At 46.9% G+C, this 23,018-nt stretch overlaps 1 protein-coding gene across 1 annotated transcript; it reads right to left on the reverse strand.

Annotated features, from left to right (window-relative positions):
• Positions 1–1,072: 1,072 nt before the first annotated feature.
• On the reverse strand, positions 1,073–22,937 carry GPN3 (GPN-loop GTPase 3). The gene is made up of 8 exons (XM_027853461.1): positions 22,790–22,937; positions 15,448–15,556; positions 11,259–11,426; positions 9,017–9,141; positions 6,004–6,119; positions 5,537–5,633; positions 4,461–4,589; positions 1,073–1,871 (listed from the first exon to the last, which is right to left on the reverse strand). The coding sequence occupies exons 1-8, from the start codon at positions 22,835–22,837 to the stop codon at positions 1,809–1,811; spliced, it is 855 nt and encodes a 284-aa protein (XP_027709262.1). The 5' UTR covers positions 22,838–22,937; the 3' UTR covers positions 1,073–1,808.
• Positions 22,938–23,018: the final 81 nt, after the last annotated feature.

Here is a 23,018-nt window from a genome sequence, read left to right on the forward strand (position 1 = left end):
CAACCACTCTCAAAAGACCAACCACCAAATCATAGAGTAGCAGCTTTTGACACCAGTGGAAGGAAGACCTGGACTGACAAAACTATAGATCATTGAAATGTGTTAGATAAAATAAAGATAAAAAAAATAATAAAATAATAAATATATAATACAAAATAAATAATAAAAATAAAAAAAGATAAAACATAATGTGCTATCTTGGGTATTAAAAAATCTGAATGACACAAAACACACAGAATATTATTATGTAAGGATATGGAGCAGTGGATAGAGCACTAGGCCCAGAGCCAAGAAGACCTGAGTTCAAAATCCAGTCTCAGACACTTAGTAGCTGTGTGACTCTGGGCAAGTCACTTAACCTTGCCTGCCTCAGTTTCCTTGTCTGTAAAATGAGCTGGAGCAGGAAATGGCAAACCACTCCAGTATCTTTGCCAATAAAACTCCAAATGGGGTCAGGAAGAATTGGACACAATTCAAACAACTGAACAGTTCCTGTCATATCTTAGTATCTACAACGGTCCCTAGGTGGCAGTACAACTGAGCTTCAGCCATTAGCCTGTGAGCTCCCTGAGGGCAGGGACTGGTTTTTACTTGTATGGCACAACACCAAGCACAGAATTCCTTATTAATGTTGATTGACTGGCCAGATTAAGGAAGTCTAAAAGATTAAACAGAGGAAACAAAAGCATTTTTCAGATATTTTGCAATGTCTGCCCAGTTTCAGTTAGCTCGCTGGAAGACCATGATTTTTCACTGTTTTGGAATCACTAAATTTCGACTCTCTTCACTCACCAAGAACTGTCCTTGGTAAGAATTTGGATGAGGCAGTAAGACATGGGGCAGAGAAGTCAGAAGGACGTGGCTTCCAACGTCCTTCTGTTACCTGCTGGCTGTGTGACCTTGGGAAAGTCACAACCTCTAAGAAACCCAGGAAATTCATTAATATGGTTAAGTTACACACAGCTGTCGATTTGCATCTGGTACAGGGTATTTAAGTCTGGACCAAAAAAGGGGGGGGGTGTCAAAATATAATTTGGAATACGAAAGGGCTATGGACAACTCAGACATCACATTTTATTTTTTATTATTATTTTTATTATAAAAGTAATTTTTAAGCAATCTATTCTGAGGGAGGGGAATGCAATCATTTTTCCAACAGCAAAACCACAGGAAAGAATCTCTGAGTGAGGAGAACCCTCAGGCCATCTGGCCCAATCTGAACCTTCATTCATTCATTCATGCTCTGCCTTTGTGGGAAGCTGGGCAGGCCACCGGCTCCCGAGGAGCCCCATGCCATCTGGGGTTAGCTCCAGTCATCAGGAAGTCTTCCTTCTTGACAGCAAGCTGCAATCTCCCTCTCTGACACCTCCACACCACAATGCAAACTATCCTTTCCCCAAAATGACAGTAAATTGGGCCCCTGCCTAGGACAAACAGCAGCACCAAGGGCTTATCTGTACACATTGAATAAATAGGAGTCTCAAACCAGCTTTTTACAAATTCAAGTCGTTCTTCTAAATGGGAATCCTTCGTCAGGCCATGTTTATAGCCCAGAACCTGTCTTCCCTCAAACAAATAATATACATCCTAGAGAACTTGGGACTTCATTTGGAAACATTCGCCAATGTAGATTTCCCAAATTAATCTTTTTCTTTGGGGGGCTGGGGGGAAGGAGAAGTAACAACGTTCAGATTGTGGATTAGCCGTACTCTTTCTGCTTTGGAAAGATGAATCCTCTATCCACTTCTTCCTGAGGCTAAAAATGAGTCTTGGTAAGATTCTGCCTGCAAAGCTCTGATTAAATATCTTCATTCATCCCCTCGGTCTTGAAAATATTCATCAAACATAGATGATTTTTCTTCTTCAGATTCCTTACAGCAAAGAAACAAAAGAAAGTTTATTTTTAAAAACTGTTTTTTTTCTTAAATGTGCCACTTAGGGGTGGGTATTTCAGGTAATGATTAATAATGGGCTAATATCTGGCAAATGTTCCATGTTTTGGGGCCAAAGACCCGCTACTAAGACAGACATAGTTCCTTGTAGACACGGGCACAGATCCTACAAGTGCCAAATCACCTGGAAAAGTCTCCTGGGTGTGGGATTCCAGTGCAGGGACAAGACGGGGAGAGGCCAGAGGGAGGGGTGAGAAACAAAGGTCTTTTGAGTCTTCTCCAGCTAGCTTGCTCGTGATTTACATAAAGCAGGAGTAGGTTAGGAGGAAGTGAAAGGTAATTTCTTCATCACAATTTAGGAAGTAGAGCTTTGAGAACATTTGCCCCAGCCAGGTCAGGTGTGATAAGAACTAACAAGTGAAATGGGTCTCTGACCCATTAAGTCAGAGCTGAAATGAAGGAGTCAGTAGAAGCTGCTATTCATTAGAATAGACGGGCATTTTGGACAGCCTGGGCATTTTATTACCTTCAGTGACTAGCCTGTCCACCTACCTTCAAGGTCACCTAATATTGTCCACCAACTGCTAGGAATGTTGTGGTTGGTAAGCCTCCCCGGACACATAGCTCCATCGGCCAGCTCTTTTTCTTTTTTAAAATAGATTTTATTGATGACTTTTGTATTCATTTCCACCTACATCCCTCCCCCCTCTCCTGGAGGGCCACGTCTTAAAACAAAGAATTTTTTTTTTTAAATAATAAGAGAAAGAAATTTCAGCAAAACCAATCAAGACATTGAAAAGAAGACTGAAAAGACTAGTGAATTTTGTCCATCCCCCCATCTCAGCCTCAACTCCCTTTGTTCTCTCTGTATATCATTATCTTTTTCTTGATTGACCTGGCAAATTAAGCTGTCAGAAAAGGTGGGATTTACTTCTCTTCACCTCTACTGACTGCTAGGCAGCTGAGCGGGCCGATAAGGGCTTGCAGGTGTCCTTGAACACGGCTGCTCTTAACACCCACATACAAAAGGAACAGGGCGACAGTTAGATTTCCACTCTTCTTTAATCCTACAAGTTCCACTTACAGACAGCCCTAACTCAAGTACAGCTGCCTACAGGGAACTGACTTCTAAAGACAAGAAGAAACACCACACCCCTTTTCAGAACTGGTATCAAATCTTCAGATTGTTTGGAAAGGGGTCAGGCAGTCATCAAGGACAAGTCAAATATTCATCTGTTTCCCAAATACTACACAGTGGAAAGAATTGGACGAAGAAGGTCGAGGTGTCTTGATTCTTCACAAAATACAGATACTAAACACTAATACTAAATAGGGAATTCTTAGAGAAAAGTCACTAAGCAGCTTGTGTTCTCAGAGCCAGTGACTTTGCTATTGGGCACAAACTCCTCTGAAGCCAAAGAGGAACAGTGCCACGTATACCAGACATTCCTCCTAGTTCCAAAGGATGTTCCCTGGTTGTCCACTGCCCAGAGACCCAACCTCCCGCTCACGATCTTTTCATAGACAACACCACTGTGGTTACTGTACACACCATTCTCTTGGTTTGACTTACTTCCTCTGCCCAAGTGCGTATAACTCTTGCAGTCTTTCCCTGAATTTCTCCTACTCATCCTTTCTTAAGACACAATAATACTGCACTACATTCATATACCATGGGTTTTTTCAGCCACTTCCCAATTGATGGGTATTCACTTCCCACCTTCCCCAGTTATTTGTTACTAAAAAAAAAAAAAAGAAATTTGTTACTCAAAAAAGAAATGCTGCTATGAATAATTTTGATATATTTTGGATCTCTGTTCATGTCTTTGATTTTTTTGGGAGTACAGAAGAACCCATAACCTAGCAGCCATTTTTGGCAGCAGCACAAACTATAAAGCAAAGTTGGTCCCCATTGATAGGATAAACAAATTCTGGCATGTGAATGTAATGGAATATTTTTGTGTAGTCAAGAAATCTGGAAAGACTAGTATGAACTTATGCAGAGCAAAGAAAGCAGGACAAAGAGGATATGCACACAACCACGATACTGTGACACCACGAGCCCAATGATGTCAGATTCACTGTCACGACCATGAGGCTGGATCCTAGTCCTAAAGAGCAGATGGTGAGACACACTTCCTTCTTCTCGGCAGGGGAAGATGCCTATGCACTGTAAGACACAGTCCTGGGGCAGCTAGGTGGCGCAGTGGAAAGAGAACCGACCCTGGATTCAGGAGGACCTGAGTTCAAATCCAGCCTCAGACACACAACACTTACTAGCTATGTGACCCTGGGCAAGTCACTTAACCCCATTGCCTAACCAAAAAATAAATAAATCAATAAATCAATAAAAATAGAAAGACTGATTTAAAAAAAAAACAGTCCTTCTTGGTAGGGGAAGATGCCTATACACTGTAAGACACAGTCCCCTGGTAGGTGGTTTTGCTAAGCTGTCGTTCTTTGTCACAATGGAGGGTTCAAATGTTGGGGAACAGAAGACGACTGTGTTTGTTTTTTAATCATTGATGAAACATTTTTACAAAAATGTCACCTAAGCTCCCAAATTACCTTTGGCTCTTTAAACTCCAAGTCTTCTCCGTACTGAATGGTGACGTCAATGTGCTGAAGGACTATGTTCATGCTTTCTTCGTCCGACTGGTCATAGGGCAAAAACCGGACCATGCTGTAGTCATCGATCTGCAAAGAGGAACAATGACAGCTGACCCCTCCAGGGGACTTCACCACTATGAGCTCCTCTAAGCCAGTGCTTATCAGCACAGGGCCCAGCACATCAGAGGACCTTAACAAATGCTGGCTGACTGACTGGAACCTACAGACCCTTTTCAGAATGTTTTTGAATGCATAAAACATAGGATTACAAAGGAAATCAATTATACTGAAACACAACTGTCAAAATATAAAAAATCCAAGTTCACAGACCCCAGGTTAGGAACCCCTGCCTGAGGGAGATTCCTCGGGCAGTGCCAACATATGGGATTGCCTCTAGAGTAACCCTGAATTCACCAGTTTGAGGGTCAATGAACAACCATTTATTAAATTTGTTGTTATCAACCACAGTATACTGGATAGGGCACTAGAAAATGAGGGTTCAAATCCTGCCTTGGAAGCTTATTAGCTAAATGACCCTGGGCAAGTCACTTAACTTTCTGGGTTCAGTTTCCTCATACCCAAAATGAGGTGGACAGACCTGACCTCTTGCAGCTCTAACTGGAGGAACCTATTACAAAGTATAGGCACAGCTCTTGGCACAGAGGACAAATTGATGAAACCATTAACAGTCCCTGCCCTCAAAGGGCCTAGATTCTGTTGACAGAAACAACATGCATCTAGATGGTCCAAGGAAAACTGTACACTAAATATTTAAGATTGTCTGTGCGTACAGAGAAGGGATGGGTGGAAAAGCTTCATGAAGGAGGCAGCTCCTAAGCCTGGTTATGCCTCTGCTCCCCAGGGCCCCAGGACGACCGATCCTTTGGGGGCAACAAATGGAAAAGAGCAGCAAGGGAGATACTCAGGATGCCCTCAAAACCCAAAGAAAACCGCCTGTCTGCTTTCACTACATTACAGTGTGTGTTACTGTTTATGTTTCCAGGTCAACGTCTGAACACAATTGGAAAGCTCACCAATCCGCAGATGGCATTCGTCAGCTTTTGGAATTTTTTGCTTCTTAAGATGCCCGTAGAATCCTCTATCAATGAATACATGTCAGGATCAAGGAACCTTGACAAGGAAAGAGAGAGAGAGAGAGAGAGAGAGAGAGAGAGAGAGAGAGAGAGAGAGTGTCAGTGAGAGAACTATTCCCTGGGCTTCTCCAAGGCTCAGAAATTCTGAGCTGGAAGGGACTTCAGAGGACTTTGACTTCATCTTCTGTAAGAGGAGGAAACTGAGGCCCTCAGAGGTGAAGTGATTGAGGCTCACAGGTATTGAGCAGGAAAGGTCCTCAGAGACCATCTGGTCTAATCTCTCATTTTACAGATGAGGAAACTGAGGCCCACATATGGGCAGTGAGTGAGTGGCTACGTAAGTAAGAGGTTACGAATTTCAGTAGCCTTGACCCTCAGGACAAAAGCTGTGTCATGGAAGAACTCACTTTTCTATTTCCTTCTTCGCTTTCTTACTCAGCAAATCCATCTTGGTCATAATGTTAATCTGCGGGATTTCCAGAGACACCATCGCGCTGAGGGCAGCCATAACTCCAGAGATAAACTGTAGGAGGAAAGAGACAAGGAAAGATGAGATGCTTGGCCGTCTCTAGGTGGGTTCGCTGGTGACTGCAAAGAATGAGCACCTTCTGCTCCTGACTGGCCAAAGCTGAAAAGAAAGAATCAACTGGTCAGTCACTGCTCAGTCACAGGGAAAGTCTGAACACGTTCAATTAAATGCAACAAATAGTTATCTAAGTTAACTAAGACCCTGCCCCTTCCCTTATTAAGGGAAACACGGAGATATGAAGTCAGCATCCTACTCAGAAATGGGTTGCTAAGTTACAACTGTTGTTTAAGCAAATCAAAACCTCAAACCTAAACTTTGTACCCTGTTTAATCTCGACTGTGGAATGCCATCTTTGTCTCCTGAACGCCATAAAACTGTAAGAAGAAAATGTCTTGGGCCAGAGAGGTTTTCAGAAAGCAGGACAGATCTTTCTCTCTAAGCAGAAATACCTGAATTTCGATCATTAGTAAATCTGTCTCAAGCAGATGGGCCAAATGAGCAGGGACTTCCACAGGCCTCTGCTGTGAGACCCGGTGTCAGGGGTTGGAGACAGAGAGCTTGGTAAGACAACAGTCCCAGCCCCTCGAGGAGCTTATGCCACGATCACAGTGAAACACCAAGACGGTGAGACCGGTGAACCCTGGGGAGGGAGTCAGGAAAGGGCTCCTGGAGGCTTTGGCCCTTAGGTCAAAAGCTCAGGGTCCTAAGACGTGGAGGACGCGCATTTCAGACAGGAGGGACAGCCTATGCAAAAGCCTGGAGACGGGAGATGGGACATCTGAGTCTGGCAAACAGCTACACGGCGTCAACAGTGTTGACCTTCCCTCTCATGAAACCGTTCGAAAACCTGCCACCAACAAGTGCGGTTTCTAGGTTCTCCTCAGAGAAACCTCCGAGCACTATCTAAAGACAGCGATTCTTATCTCCTGCCCTCAATCAGGTGGCCTGAAGACTGGACCAGGCAGGCCTCACCCCTGGACCAAGCTGCCACCAGTGGGGCTGCCAGCTCCAGGACACTGACCTGGGGGGAGGGAGCAGGTGCAGTTGTTATTGCCCCTGTGTGGAGATGAGGAAATGGAGGCTCACGGAGTCACACTCTTGGACCTAGAACTGTGTTCCACCCTCCCCTGGCCTTTCATCCCACAAGCCCAGAAAGCCCCTGGGAATGCTCAGGTGCCGCCTCCTGCAGGGGATCTCCTCATTCCCTCAAGTGAGATCATCAAATCAATCAAACGAGCTGACTCTGAGGAAGCCTTGGCACCGAGCCTGGCACCCGGCAGGCTCTTCAGAAATGCTTGGTCCCTTCCCCTCCTGAGCAGAGCCAGAACTTGAACCCAGCTCTGACTTGAAGCTTAGGCTCCCTCTAAGGGCAGAGAAGGCTCATCCAAGGCCTCCCTGTGGTCACGGAGACCCCCAACCTCGATTCGACTCCAGAGGATTTATTAAGTCCTTGCCACTGCAAGGCGCCTGGGATAGCAAAGGCCAAGGAGCTTCCCTTCTACCAACATTTACAGAGATAATTAAGTGCCTTTATTAAGAGCCAATTATGTGCTACAGGCTTTCCCAGCTTCAGCTCATTTGATTGATCTGATTATCACTTGAGGGAAGATAAGGATGAGCATGTCACCTGCAGGAGGTAGCAGTTGGAGAAAAGGAGGATTTAAGACTGAGGCGGAGGAGAGAAGTCAGGAGGGTGCTTGGGACAGACTGCCTGGGAGATGAAAGGCCGGGTTAGGGCAGACCATGGAGGCCAGTTTGGCTGGAACACAGTCTGGGTGCAGGGAGCTTACTGATCTCTCTCATCTCAGCCCCAACAACTTTATGTAGACATGTTATATATTTGCTTAGGTGTGTACATATTGTGTCCCCTCCATCAGCATTCCCACAGAATATAAGCTCCTTGAGGGAAGTGACTGCCTCATTTTTGTCTCTATCACACCTAGTGATGGTGCCCGCCACACAGTAGGTGCTTAATAATAAATGAACAAGTAGTATGAGGTAAGTCCTGAAAGGTAGGCCTGACCCAGATTCTGAGCAATTCCTCAGGCGTACAGGCAGAACAGAAAATAACGGAAGTGCTGACAATGGAACGCTGCATTTGTATCAGCCCTATTTCCTTGGTAGTTAGGGTTTCATCTGCTTTCATCACAAACCTATTAGTCAGTCAATAACCATTTATTAAATATTTACTATATACCATATGGGCTGCTAGGTGGCACAGTGGATAGAGCACCAGGCTTGGAGTCAGGAAGACTCCTGAGTTTAAATCTGTCCTCAAAGACTTCCTAGCTGTGTGACCCTGGGCAAGTCACTTCACCCTGTTTGCTTCAGTTTCCTCATCTGTAAAATGAGCTGGAGAAGGAAATGGAAAACTGCTGCTCCAGTATCTTTGCCAAGAAAACCCCCAATGGGGTCATGGAGAGTCAGACACAACTGAAAGACTGAACAGCAACAACAAAAAGGTACCATGCACTGTGCTAAGTACAAAGTACAAAGAAAGGCAAAAACTGTAGGAGCTTTCACTAACACCAGGGAGAAGGTGGGTGCATTTATAGGACTGAAACCCTACACGCTAGGACACGGTGTTATTTTTTTACCCACACCCATGTGTCAACATGTCAAGGAACCTGTGACTTCAACTATCTGGGAACTCCCTGGGTGGGAAATCCCTTTCCTGGGGCAGATTACATCCCATCCACAAGGTGAAGCCTTAGAGAATTGCCTGATATTCAGAGACATGTAGTGTCTGCAGCTAGTTAGTTAAGTGCCATAGGTAGGATTTGAACCCAGGTGTTCCTGATTCCACAGGTAGGATCTGAACCCAGGAGTTCCAGACTCCCAGTTCAACACTCTAGCCACCATGCCAGCTGCCTCTGGCCTTGCAGTCATACCTTGAACGACTCCACCATAAACTGAGAATCCACCAGAAACACCCCACAGACGCGGAACTCCCACTGCTGCAGGCGCTCCACCAGCTGCTTCATCACCGGCAAGTGAGTATAGAGCTCGATCTGCCCTGCACCAAGGACACGATGGACATTAGCGCCTCGAGGAAGAAACGGGCACAAATAGGAAATCAACACAATTCAGCAAACTTTGATTGGGCCCCTGCGCAGTGCAAGGCACTACGTACGTGTGCCAGGCGCCAGGAACACCATCAAAGAAAAACAAACCACAGACAAAATCCCTGCCCTCAAAGAGCTTTCATTCTACTGGGATTAAAGAAAAAAATATTCTAGGGCAGCTAGGTGGCACAGTGGATAGAGCACCAGCCCTGGAGTCAGGAGGACCTGCGTTCAAATCCGGCCTCAGATACGTAACACTTACTAGCCGTGTGACCCTGGGCAAGTCACTTAACCCCATTGCCTAGCCAAAAAAAAAAAAAAAAAAAAAGAAAGAAAAAGAAAATAATATTCTAGACCGTGAGAGACGAATAGATGCTTTAGTAAGGTCCCCTCGGCTCAAACACTCCCTGATTGCCTCACCAAAAAAAGCAAAATAAGTAAAATAAAATAAAATCCTCCACTTGACTTTTGCAGCCCTTTCCTGCCTCTAAAATCCCACCTTCCCCAAGAAACCTTTCCCGCTACCCCTGAACACTGGTGTCTTTGCTCTGAGATCGCCTCCCACCCACCCTGGATTTATCTTGTACACCTGCGGTTGTTTGCTCACTGTCTTTCCTATCCGAATAGGAGATCCTTGAGGTCGAGATCTGTTCTCAACTTTCTGTGTAGGGATTCTAGCTGTAACCTCTTCATTGTTCCTTCCTCAAGTCTTTCCCCTTTCCAGGACATCCTCTATACTATGAATTTGACCGAGACACTCCTGTAGTCAAGAAACTCCAGTGGCTCCCTACTGTCTCAGGGAGGTATCAAGCTATCATTCCAGCCTTTTCCTACACTACCCCTGTTCTAATATGCTACTGTCAAGTCAAACTGGCCTTTCCTTTGTGTCTCATAGACAATGCTCACCTCCCACCCTACTGGCTGTCCCTTATACCTGGCATGCACTCTCTTCACCTCTGCCTCACAGAATCCCTCTTTCCTCTCAAGACAGTATGAGCATCCCCTTCTTCATGAAGCCTTCTCTGATCCATCACCCTCCACAAAGGCTGGGGTCCTCACTCCCTCACTTCTTTGCTTTCATTTTATATAGATTGATCTATGTGCTGTCCACCCCCATTCGAACCGACGTCAGCCGAACAAAGCAGATGCAATCTTGGGCCTACGTTCCAGAAATGAGACGTCATCACCCCACTGTCCACCGCCTGATGGACCTCATCAGGAGGCCTGCGATAAGACAGAGCATCCAGAGGAGCACAACCAGGACGGGGAAGGGCCAGGCGCTCGGGACAGAGGAGGACCAGGCAGAGTTAGCCTGGAGAAGAGCTTCGAGGACATGAAGGCCTGTCATGTGACACAGGGATACAGCTAGTTCTGTCTGACCGCAGAGGCAGAAGCAGGAGACTGCTTTGGCTCAATGTCAGAACAGTGGAATGGGCCGCCTTCGGAGCGACCAAGCTGCCTCTCACTGGAGGCCTTCGGCCAGAGGCCGGATGACCACGTATCCAAGATGCTAACGAGGGGCCTCTTTTTCAGGTAAGAGTTGGACTGAAAGGCTTCTCAAATCCCCTCCAACTCTGAGAATCTCTGACAATCCAGCATAAAGAAGGGGTAAGAGGAGGAAGGAAAGAGCAAACTAATGTCATGTCACAGGATGCTGGAGGACAAAGAGTCTTTAGCTTTCGTTTTTATTTTTTGAGGCAACTGGGGTTAAGTGACTTGCCCAGGGTCACACAGCTAGGTGACTGAGGTTAGATCTGAACTCCTGACTTCAGGGCTGGTGCTCTACTCACACAGCCACCCAGCCCGCCCCATAGTAGAATCTTACAACAAGTTTGTTGATTGACTGATTGATAGGATCACAGATTTAGAGTTGGGAGGGACCTGAGAGGCTATCAGAGGCCCAGAGGGCCTAAGTGACCTGCCCAAGGTCACAAGCAATAAGCATCAGAAGCATTATTTGGACTCAGGATGTGTCCGTTCTCCACTGCATCTGCAGCCTGCTGCCGCAGAGCCCGGTCCCTTTTCTCTTCCTGCCCATCCAACTATGGAATGAGAAATGGGCACTTGCCTGGGCAGTCAAACAGGATGTAGTCGTCTTCCACGTGCCCAAGACAGCTCTCCAGCCAGTCAAAGTTGTTAGCAAAGTACTCCATGCAGAAGACCAGGCCGCCGTTGGGGCCGAACCTCAGTGAGTCATCCTCCATGACGTCGTCCACCTCAATCAGCTCTCGGATGTCTGAAAGGACAAGGCCAGCGTCGCACCCCCCCCAAGGAGGCCGTCGCTGCTGCCAATGACGGTCTGTGATCGATAACCACTCAACAAGCACTCATTAAGCATCGTGACGACTGCGAACGAGGAATTCTGAGAAGTGGCCACATCATTAAAATTCATTAGGAATCTGGCTCTTCTCAGCAATGATCTAAGACAGCCCCAAAAGACTCGTGATGGAAAATGCTGTCCACAACCAGAGAAAGAACTATGGAGTCTGAATGCAGATGGAAGCAGACTGTTTGATATCTTTTTTCTTTTGTTGTTTGTTCTGTTTCTTCTTTCTCATGGTTCCTCCCATTGGTTCTAATACTTCTTTACAACATGACTAATGTGAAAATGTTTAATATGAATGTATAAGTATTGCATGCCATCTTGGGGGAGAAAATTGAAAACTCAAAAGCATATGGAAGTGAATGCTGAAAACTAAAAATAAATAAATCAGTCAATTTTTAAAAATTCATTAGGAATCTCATGGTCACATTCTTCAAAGTTAAACTTGATATTTCCATTGGCCTGGAACTACAAAATTATAACTCTGAATAATACAAATCTGAATACAAGCAACCACATCACGGGATTCATCATTTGCTCTTCAGTTGCTCAGTCAGGTACGTGACCCCATGGACAATGTGCTTCATCATCTGCACTAACCCAGACTTGGCCACGCCATGCGCCAAACACTGCTCTGGGTGCTAGGGATAGAAAGACAAAGAATGGAGCAGTCCCTGCCCTCAAGCAGCTTGTGTTCTAGCAGGGCAAACAGCATAGGTGCATATAAGTAAATTCAAAATATAGACATAACGAACATAAGGTAATTTCGATGTGGTTGCCCCAGCAGCTGGGGGCTCGTGAAGAGCATAAAAGGAGGAGGCCCAGCCTGGGTTGTGCTGTAAAGGAAATCAGGGAGGCTAAGGGCTGAAGGGCATAGGTGTGGAAGGGGAAGGGCACTAAAGGCATGGGCCCTTAATTTAATGGGCATGCCCACACACAACACAGAGAAAGGAGAAGGGAAATTGTGTAAGAAGATCAGGAAGTAGGCTGGTTTGGCTAGTACCCAGTGTGTGACGGGGTCTCATGTAATGAGCCCGGCTGTTCTGGCTGTTCTGTGAAGGACCAGTTTTTTTTTTTTTTTAGGCAATTGGGGTTAAGTGACTTGCCCAGGGTCACACAGCTATTAAGTGTCAAGTGTTTGGTCTGAGGCTGGATTTGAACTCAGATCCTCCTGACTTCAGGACAAGTACTCTATCCACTGCACCATCTAGCTGCCCCCGAAGGACCAGTTGGGACAGACAGGCTGCAAATGGGGAGCCCAGGTGGGAGGTGTTGCAGAGTCCACGGGAGAGGTGAGGAGGGCCAGGGGACACCTGTGAGGGGAGGAAAGGGATGTGTCTGAGAGGAGGTTGTGGAGGGAGGACTCTGAAGATCCATCACACCACTGGAGATGAGGAGTAGAGGAAGAATGAAAAGCTGGAGGATGACTGAGGCTGCAAACATACCTGACAGGGAGGGGTAAGAGGAGGATGGGGCCTGAACTGCTAACTAATTTATGAAATTAGCAAACGGCGCAGGTATTCGTGGTTCTCTGGGTACTCACCAAGAAAGACTGTGATGGCAGCGGGGAGTGAGGCTAGGTAGTTGGGTTAAGTGACTTGCCCAGGGTCACACAGCTAGTAAATGTCAAGTGTCTGAGGTTGGATTTGAACTCAGGTCCTCCTGACTCCAGGCCAGTGCTCTGTCCACGGCAATCACACTTTAATAAGGCACAGAAAGTATGGGGGCGAACAGGCCCAGAAGGTATAGAGATGAGCAGCCAAAAGGGGGTAGGGAGGCAGATGGCAAAGAGATGGGCATAGGGTGGTAGAGGAAGGCAAGCAGCCCGGGAAAAGATGAGGAAGGGGAGAAGCACGGAGAATCACTCACGTCACCGTGGATTAGCACGCACAGCACTTGGTAGCGTGGACCCGATAGAGATGGACAAGCTTCGGGGAGTGGGATGGAGTTGGAGGTTTATTTTTCATAGGGTTTGGGGGGAAAAGTCTAACTCTTATTTGCGCCACCTGGGAGCCAGCTCATTAACATATCCAGATGGCCTCGAAGTTGTCGGTACAACTTTCAAGTTAACAGCTCCAGGGCACCTCAAAGTCATCAGCACCCCAGTCTTCCTGCAGATGGCTGGAATGTCTGGGATCTGCACATCACAGGACCTAAAGGCCTAGGCCGCGGTGCCTGGATGGCTTCCCCTAGTTCAGCGCACATGTTACCAGGACGTGGCTCTTGGTGAATCCGCGATACGGTTCACAAGGCTTTGATATTTGGGACAGTCTGTACATGACTTCCAGGTTCCCCCTTGTAATCTCACTTCCTGCTATTGCCTCTTTATACTGGCTACTTATAAATTTACCATACTGACCAGAGGGGGTGGCGGTGGGGGGCCGACAGGGGGACCAGGACGAGATACGGTTTTAACACAGGGACCTTGACAGAAAGAGGGAAATTTGGAAGAAGGGTGGGTAAGTGGCAGGGTTACAGGGAAAGCTAATTGAGAAACAGCACAAAAAGCCCTGGACTTGGGGAGTCACAGGAATCCCAGGAGTGTGAATCCCAGCTCGGCCAGATCTTGGACCCAGTGACCAGGTACACTGGTCCCGATCACTCTAGCTCTCTGGGGTCTGGGTTTCCTCATCCATAAAATGAGAGGATTGGCCTGGAGGACTCGTAAGGTCCCCTCCAGCTCCAGATGGAGGATCCTGTGACCTAGAATGAGGCCTGCCTACCCCATGAAGAAAGTGAGGCTCCCAGAGTGAAGAGACTTGTCCAGAGTAAACCTGGGGCTCTGTCCACTTCAAAAGACACTTCTATTGATCGTATTAAAAAACAACCCTTCTATACCTCAGTTTTGTAGGTTGGTGTTTGTTTTCTGAAAAGCATAAATAAATGGTGGACTTTGTCAATGGCCTTTCCTGCATAAAACCATGTGGTTGGAGGTGTTTTTGTTTTTAACAGGATTAATGATATTAACTGTTTTCCTAGGGCTGAACCATCCTTGCACGCCTGGTATAAATCCAACTTGGCCAAAGCAAATACATTTTGGGGGTTACCATGACGTATGACTCACCTCTCAATGCCATGGCCTCCTTAGGAAACCCTTAGCACGTATGACTAGAAAAGGGGGGTGGTCAAGAGATGCAGCACGAGGCAGGGGACCCTCAGATGGTAATGCCATGGCAGCCATGACACTTTAAAAGAGCCCCAGGAAGGCCTCCTGCCCCCTACAGAGGTCGATCCTCTAGGGAGGACTACAGAAGAACAAGGCCTGGCATCCCCCAGAAGAAGAAAGCCTGGAAGTGCTGGAAGTTGGCTGGTGAAGCATGTACCCATAGACTTGAACCCAGGTCCCACAGGCAACGGGAGGCGGAGGCGGAGGCAGAAAGACTCTAAAGGTGGCAGATGCTTTGTCTACTGCTCTAAGCTGCAGCCCGCTTTGATTATCTTGTGTTTGCTTCTCTCTCTATGTGCTGCATCCCCTATTGAGGTCAGGGACCACTTTTATCCCTAGCACCCAGCAGTGTCTGGTACACAGCAGGCACTTAATAAATGCTTGTTGAACTAAGGTGAATCAGCTATTATCTGCACATAGTAGGGGCTTAATAAATGGTTCCTAAAGTTCCCTGGAAGTTAACTTGAGGTTGGCTTCAGACTAGGAACCAAGGGAATAATGACCTTGTCTCTTCTACCAGAATGCAAACTCCTTGAGGGCAGGCCTGCTTCTGCTTTTTCCTTCTAACTCAGGTGCCCGGCACACAGTAAGGGCTCAATAAATGCATTCGTTCCTGGCTTCCTGTCACCACCCTGTACCGGCAGATTCATCACGTGTTGGATGCGGCCGTGGATAGCTGCGGTCCACGGGTGGGAGAGCAGGGTAAAGCTCTTCAGGAAGAAGGAAGAAAGGACGCTGCTGCTGCTGCCACTGCCACTGTGTGCTTACCTGCCATCACAGGGTAGCTGAAGTGCTCAGCTGCAGGATCCAGGTTCACCACTTGCACTGAGCGGTTCAGGGTTTCACAGTGCTGGACCATGGTGTGACAGTATGTGCTCTGTAATGACAGGAAAGCCGCTGCTGGTGAGCAGATGAAATCATAGGGCTGCGACCTCACATGTGATTATCCAAAACCCATGGGACAGGGGCAGACAGACAGGACAGGGCCAGATGGATGGGATGGGGCCAGACGGACAGGACAGGGCCAGATGGATGGGATGGGGCCAGACGGACAGGACGGGGTCAGACGGACAGGATGGGGTCAGCCAGAGAGGATGGAGGCAGACAGATGAGCCAGGGGCAGACAGACAGGACGGGGTCAGCCAGAGAGGAATAAATAAGAGAGGGGCAAAGAGATGGGACAGGCAGCCAAACAGCTGAGGCCTCGTAGGTCACTGAGAACCTCTTTCTATGGGAAGAGATCTTTGAGTAGACTGGACAGTTTCCAACTGCTCAGCCTACTGCTATAAAAGAGAAATTAAAAAAAAATACATCCCTAGTAAAAAGCAGCTGCCTGTGGGCCAGCTCTCTGGGCCGAGGTTTCCCGTCTGCAAAAGGAAGGGGCTGAGCTAACAGAGCCAGTGCTGTGCCTGGCCAGGTCAGGAGCTCGGATCCTATCCCACTGACAATCCTAACTAGCTCCAGGAGGGGTCCCAGGCAAGCACTTCAACTCTCTGAGCCTCAGTGTCCTTACTGGTAAAATGGGGAGTGGGTGGGGGGACAGAATACAGCATTTCCAAGGTCCCTTCCAGGTCTAAATCCTTAAGTTTAGTGACTGTTATTGAACGAGGGCATCAGAAATCTCAGTCAAGTCTTTCATTTTACAGCTGAGCAAACTGAGGCTGAGGAAGGTTAAGCAAATTAATGTTAGAGGTCGCACATATAATAAGTATCAGAGACAGGATCTGAACCTGGGTCCTCAGCCTCCAGAGCTTGTACTCCATCTCATGCAGGGACTTCTATCTGATGCCCCCCATGAACTCTGCTCCGCTCTGCTCGCTAGGCTCCAACACCTCTCTCTTTCACCAAACCATTCCTTCAGACCCAGCTCAAAATTCACTTCCTTCTCTACACCTGACCCAACCCATCTCCGCTATGTATGAGCTACAGCACTGACTAGCTGTGCATTCCCAGGCAAGTCACTTAACCTCTCTGAGACTAAATTTTCTCATCTGTAAAATGGGAGTGATCATCTCTGTAGCACCTCTCTTGTAAAGCCACCACGAGACTTGAGTGAGACAATGTTTCTCTCTGAATGCCAGGTCTCCCCCTGCCCCTTTTCCTTTACAATTTCATGCCCCTCGACTCTAATGTCCAGTGGAATTCATGAGTTTCACTGGGGCACTCCTACCACCTCCTGCATGCTCCTGGAGGGACGGTCAGTCTTCGACTTCCTCCATTTAACCAACAATCACAAACATTTACTATCAGAATCATCCTGACCATGTAACGCCTGGACAAGTTGGGTGCTCTCCGCAATTCACTATGACTGTAAGTGGCAGAGAAGGTGCCAACCTGCCCTGGTGGACCCACTTTCCTCACTGGAAAGTTCTCCACACCAATGCAGTCATCAGGACAGTTTCCATCCCTGGCCTATTCCAATCCTGGTCTTAAGAAGCTGACATTCTGTTGTTTGTACAGGCCGGTGGAGAGCTGAGTTGGGGGCCCACTGTAATCGGGGCCGACCCACCTGCCCAATTTCATCTCATGCTGGTCTGGTAGGGCTCCCTACCATCCCTACCCAGGTTCACTTGGGTCTCCATGAATCTGCTCCGGCCATGGTCAAAGATCCTCTCATAGCTTCCTGGTCTTTCTAGGCCAGGCACAGTCCAGCCTCCTCCAGGACCCCTGCTTGTCCTGACTTCTCCACTCACACTGAACCCTGCCCTTCTCTAAAGTCCAACTGTACTTGGGGCCAGCAACTAGAGACTTTGGTGTGTCGCTTTTTAAAAATAAATTCACGATGACATGTTTTGTCTTTATAACACCTACATTTTTCATGGCATCCTTCTCCCTTACCCACCCACCCCACCCACCCCACCCTCAAGTTTGGTGTTAAACTTATCTGGAATCAAGTCCTGGCTGACTTTGGACAAATCTGAACCTCAGTTTTCTCATCTGTCAAATGGGAATAATAATTGTAATAATAAATAACAATAAACCCTCAGTGCTCTAAAAAAACAACCCAAAAACAACATCAGGAGCCAAGCGATGAAGAAGGTCTGAGTGGGTGGGATAGATTCCAAAGGAGATTTTTTTTAAACATCATTAGTTACAAGGGAGGGTAGGGTAGAGGTGAAAAAGAAAGAAAATAAATGCTTGTCCACTGAAAAAAGATTAAAATTAAAAAATGACAATCAACTGAGTGGCTCTGTGACCCAGCACATGGAGAACCCCCACACCAGTAGGATCTGGGTCCAAGGCTGCCTCTGAGCCCCTGACACGTAACGGGTAACTCAACTCTCAAAGATAAGGGGGTCAATCTGAACCAGTGGAGAGGCTTTCCCATCCAAGGACATCCTTAAACCAATGAAATCACAGGTCCCGCCTCTTCTAATAAGAACAGCTGGCATATAGAAAGTTATTATTGGGACAATAATATTTATATAAGCATATTATTTTTTAAATATAGCAAATAGACACATATCAATATTAGCTATTATTGTCACAGCAATTTATATTCGCAAGGCATTTTATATGCCTTATTTCATTTGATCTTCCAAATAACTCTGAGTTGTCGTTCAGTTGTTTTATTCATGTCTAATTCTTCGTGATCCCATTTGGAGTTTTCTTGGCAGAGATACTGGAGTGGTTTGCCCTTTCTTTCTCCAGCTCATTTTACAGATGAGGAAACCGAGGCAGCCAAGGTGAAGTGACTTGCCCAGGGTCATGCAGCTAGGAAGTGTCTAGGCTAGAGTTGAACTCAGTCTTCCTGGCACCAGGTCCAGTGCTCTCTCCTCTGCACCACCTGGATGCCCCAAACCCTATGAGTAGGTGCTCTTATTATTATGGTCATTTTACAGATGAGAAAACTGAGGCAAGGTAGGGTTATCAGGGTCACCCAGCCAGTAAGCACCAGGAGCAGGCTAGGAACCCGACCTTCCTGCCTCCAAGTACAGCTGCACCTGCCCAGCCCGGGTGTACTCGAGGTGCACGGTACTGTTGCGGATCTCCTCCACCTTCAGTTTTCCAAGAGGCCTAGTGTCTGCCTCTCTCTTTTGCCCTCATCAGAGTCTACCTTGGGGGGGGAGTAAAAGCATCCCATTGGCAGGAGCTGAAGGGTTTCTCCCATTGGGGTCCCCAAGGACTCAGCACTCAGTAAGTACTTAAATGCTTATCGAATAGAATTCTCTTTCAGATTCGCACTATTTGAGACAGGCACGGCCAGTACTGGGAAAAGAGACAGTTCTGACCCTCCCAACTCATGCAATTTGCAGCAAGTCACTGCCTCTCAGAGCATCAGTTTCCCCATCCATCAGATGAGAAAAATCAGCATGTGTGCTCCTGAGCTCCAGGCATTGCTATGAGGAGATAGTATTCAACTTCTAGTTCAATATTTGTCAGAAAATATTCAGTAAAAACCCAGGGAAACACTAAAGAAGCAACATGGTACCCCCTCCTGCCTTCTTGGGCTTCCTCTCAGCTGAAGTCCCCCCCTTCTACAGGAAGCCTTTGCTGACCCCTCTTCATGCCCGGGGCTTTCCCTCTGTTGATTATTTCCTATATATCCTGCTTTTAGCTTCTCTGCATGTTGTCTCCCCCACTAGACAAGGAGTGCAGCACCTTGGGAGCAAGGGCTGTCTTTTATCTTTCTTTGTATCCCCACTCCCTAGTATAGTACACAGCAGGCACTTAATAAATGCTTACTGACTGACTGATATGGAATAACATGAAGAGTGTTGGATTGAGGGTCAGAGGCCGTTTTTTTTGTTCAGTAGTGTCCAAACTGAGGCAAACAGGGTGAAGTGATTTGCCCAGGGTTACATGGCTAGTAAATGTCTGAGGATGGATTTGAACTCAGGTCTTCCTGACTCCAGGCCACTTGTAACACTGAGGTGCCAGAATCAGAGGACCTGGGTTTAAATCCTGGCTCTTTCACTTAGCTTCAGTTTTTTTGGCTCTAAAATAGAGTGGTTGGCTTTGATGGCCTTTAAGATCCCTCCTAGTACTAAATCCACAATCCTTGACCTCCAAAGTATAGTGAGCTCCTCGAGGGCAGAGGCAGCTTCACATCTTTCTCTCTTAGCCCTGAGTACAGCTTCAGACACCAAGGACAGGGAAGGGGCCATTGAGGCATCTCTGTACATTATTGTCTAAAACATTATAGGTGCTTAATAATTGCTTGTTGAATCATCATGTCTGCACTTTGCTGTTTTAATGCTATTTCCCTTGTCTCTCCTGAGGACAGGGCCTGGCTCATGTTCGTCTTCGTATTTTCCAGCATTTACCAGTAGCCCCTGGCATACAGGAGGCACTTAATAAATGCTTATGCATAGATTGTTGTCTTTGTACCCCTAGTGCTCAGCACACAGTAATTATTTAATAAATGTCTGTGGACGGATTGATCATTGTTGTTGCACCTCTGGATACCTAGCATGTAGGAAAAGCAATTAAATGCAGATTGTCAGGACTACTGCTTACCATTGGGGACACAAAAGATGAAATGAGCCTTGAAATTATTGGATCTCATATGATCCAGAGCTGAAAAAGACTTGGAGATAATTTACCTAAACCTTTGATTTTACAGGTGAACATACAGTGTGAGGCAGTCAATAAACATTTATTAAGCACCCACTATGTGCCAGGCATTATGCTAAATGCTGGGGATACAAAAAGAGGGGAAAAGACAGTCCCTGCCCTCAAGGAGCTTACAATCTAAAGAAGGAGACAACAAGCAAACAAATATGTATAAATAAGCTATTTACAGGACAAGTAGGAAGTAATTAATAGAGGGAAGGCACTAGAATTAAGTGGGATTGAGAAAGGTTTCTGGTAGAAAGATGGGGTTTTAGCTGGAACTAGAAGAACGAGAAAAATGGAGTTCTTATCTGAGGAAAAGCCAGGAGGCCAGTGTCATTGGACCTAAGAAGCCATGTTGGGGAGTAAGGTATAAGAAGACTAGAAAGACAAGAGGCAGCTGAGTGATGAAAGGCTTTGAACTCCAGGAAGAGGATTTTGTATTTGATTCTGGAGGCAAAAGGGAATCTCCAGAGACGGACTGGAATGGAGAGAGAGAGACCTTAGGCAGGCAGATCCACTAGCAGCTACTGCAACAGTCCATGTGTGAAGTGACGAAGGCCTGTACCAAGGTAAAGGGTGACATTATAAGATCTATACTTTAGGAAGATCACTTGGACATCTGGGTGGAGAATAGACTGGAGTGGGGAGAGACTGGAGGCAGGCAGGATCTCTGCACCCGCCAGCAGCTACTGCCATACACCAGGTGTGAAGTGATGAGGGCCTGTACCAGGGGGATGGCAGGGTCAGAGGAGCAAAGGAGGTATATTTGAAAATGCTACAAAGGTGAAGTCAACCAGAGATGTTGCAAAGGTGAAATGGACAAGAGATGTTGCAAAGGCAAATCAACTAGAGATGCTGCAAAAGTGAAATTGACCAGAGATGTTGCAAAGATGAAATCAACTAGAGATGCTGCAAAGGTGAAATGGACAAAAGATGCTGCAAAGGTAAAACTGACCAAAGATGTTGCAAAATCTCTGGAAAGGTGCAATGGACAAGAGTGTCACAATGGTGAAATCAGCAAACTATGGGAATAGCTTGGAGGGGGGGGGGTGAGAGACAGTCAGAGTCCAGAAAGAATCCTGGATTGGGAGCCTAGAAGAGGGACAGGATTTGAATCACTCTCTTCTGGCTTTGAATCCAAGAAGCAGTATTCACTTTTGCTCTTTTACACTCGTCTCTGTGATCCCTTCTGATTGTTTCATTATGCCACACTTAAAATAGCTCCACAGAACCTCTACAGGTATTGGAAGCCCTTCACAAAGTTATGAAAGACTGAATGATTAAATCCTATAGCCATCGTGTTATGGAGCTGAAAGGTACCTCAGAGGCCAACTACTTCAACATCTTCATCCTAGAGATTTTGGCTTTTGAGCTGATAAGGGCTGGAGAGTCCAGCTTCATCATTTCTACAAAGGAAGAAACTGAGGCCCAGAGAAAGGTGTGTGACATGCCCAAGATCAAATTGGCTGAAGAACCAAAGGCAAGTTTGGAACACAGGTCTTTCCAACAAGAGTGAAGTGCAGTAAAAGAGAGAACTTGGCTTGGGCAAGTCACTGGTCTCAGCTGCTTTTTCTGCAAAATGAAAGGGATGAACTAAATAACCTCTAAGGTCACTTACAGCCCTAAATCTAAGATGCTACACCCTTAGCATGAAAAATCTTTAGGTGGTAGCAACTAGTTAGTGCCTTCAAGGTCTCCACTGCTGTCCATCCCCCTGAATAAAAATCTTGGGCAAGCATCAAATTGGAAAGGTCCCTAGTACAGGACAGCAACTGACCTTTCCCTGATGTTTTAACATTTACTATCCACGGTATCATCTCACTTAAGCCTCACAAAAACCCTGTGGTCTAGGTAGCTATTAGGACCCCAATTTTACAACAGAAGGGAAGTGACAGGCCCAAGGTCACACAGCTAGGAGAGTATCTATCTTGCACTGATGTTAGCCAGCCAGCCTTCTTTGATATCTCTAGGGTCTGGGGCAGTGTAGGTCATTTCTTTTCCTTTTAGGTTGCATCTCCAGTGCTAAGCACAGTGCCTGTCACATACTAGGACCTTAATAAATATCGATCGATCCATTGATTATTGAATGGTTGGGAGTAGAGTGGGCCTGGAACTCACAGTGTGATCGTGCCCTCCATCTCTGCAGATGCTGACTCTTCTACACTTGCCCAAGATGCTACAGCCAGCCTGTGCCAAAGGGCAAGGACTCGAATCCATGTCTTCTCACCCTCGAGGCCGGCTGTGCCACCCTTACCCTACTAAGTGCCTAGCATACAGCAGACGCCTAATAAGTGTTCCCTGAACTGAATGTTGTTTCAGATTCTCTAATGTTTATATTTGCATTCCTAGGACACTTAGAAGGCAGCTCCTGAACCAGTCCTTGTTCTAAGATCCCGGGCATTCCTCCCCCCCCCCCCCGGGGTCTAGGGGCGGCTGTAGAACCCAGTGTCTGTGTCTTGTGTCCCCATCTTAAGCTCCCCGCCACCCAGGGGGGTCACGGGGAGTCTTAAAGTTTCCGCCCCCTTTCCAGCAGCCTCCTGCCAACACTGACCTTTCCGCTGCCGGCGGGGCCCATCACCAGCTGCGCGTACCGAGGCATACTGACCCTCGTGGGGGGCCGCCGAGACCGACAGAGCTGGAGAAGCAGCAGCACGCCTAGAGTGTCCCGGCAACTTCGGAGTGCGCACAGGCCGCGACTCGACTTCCGGAGGGCGCGAGAGCCAATCGAGACCGAGGTCCCGCCCTCTGTCCCCGCCCCGTTCTATCATTCGCCGTCCCGC

This window comes from Vombatus ursinus, unplaced genomic scaffold, assembly GCF_900497805.2.
Source record: "Vombatus ursinus unplaced genomic scaffold, bare-nosed wombat genome assembly UNPS02009994.1, whole genome shotgun sequence".
Classification (NCBI taxonomy): Eukaryota; Metazoa; Chordata; class Mammalia; order Diprotodontia; family Vombatidae; genus Vombatus; species Vombatus ursinus.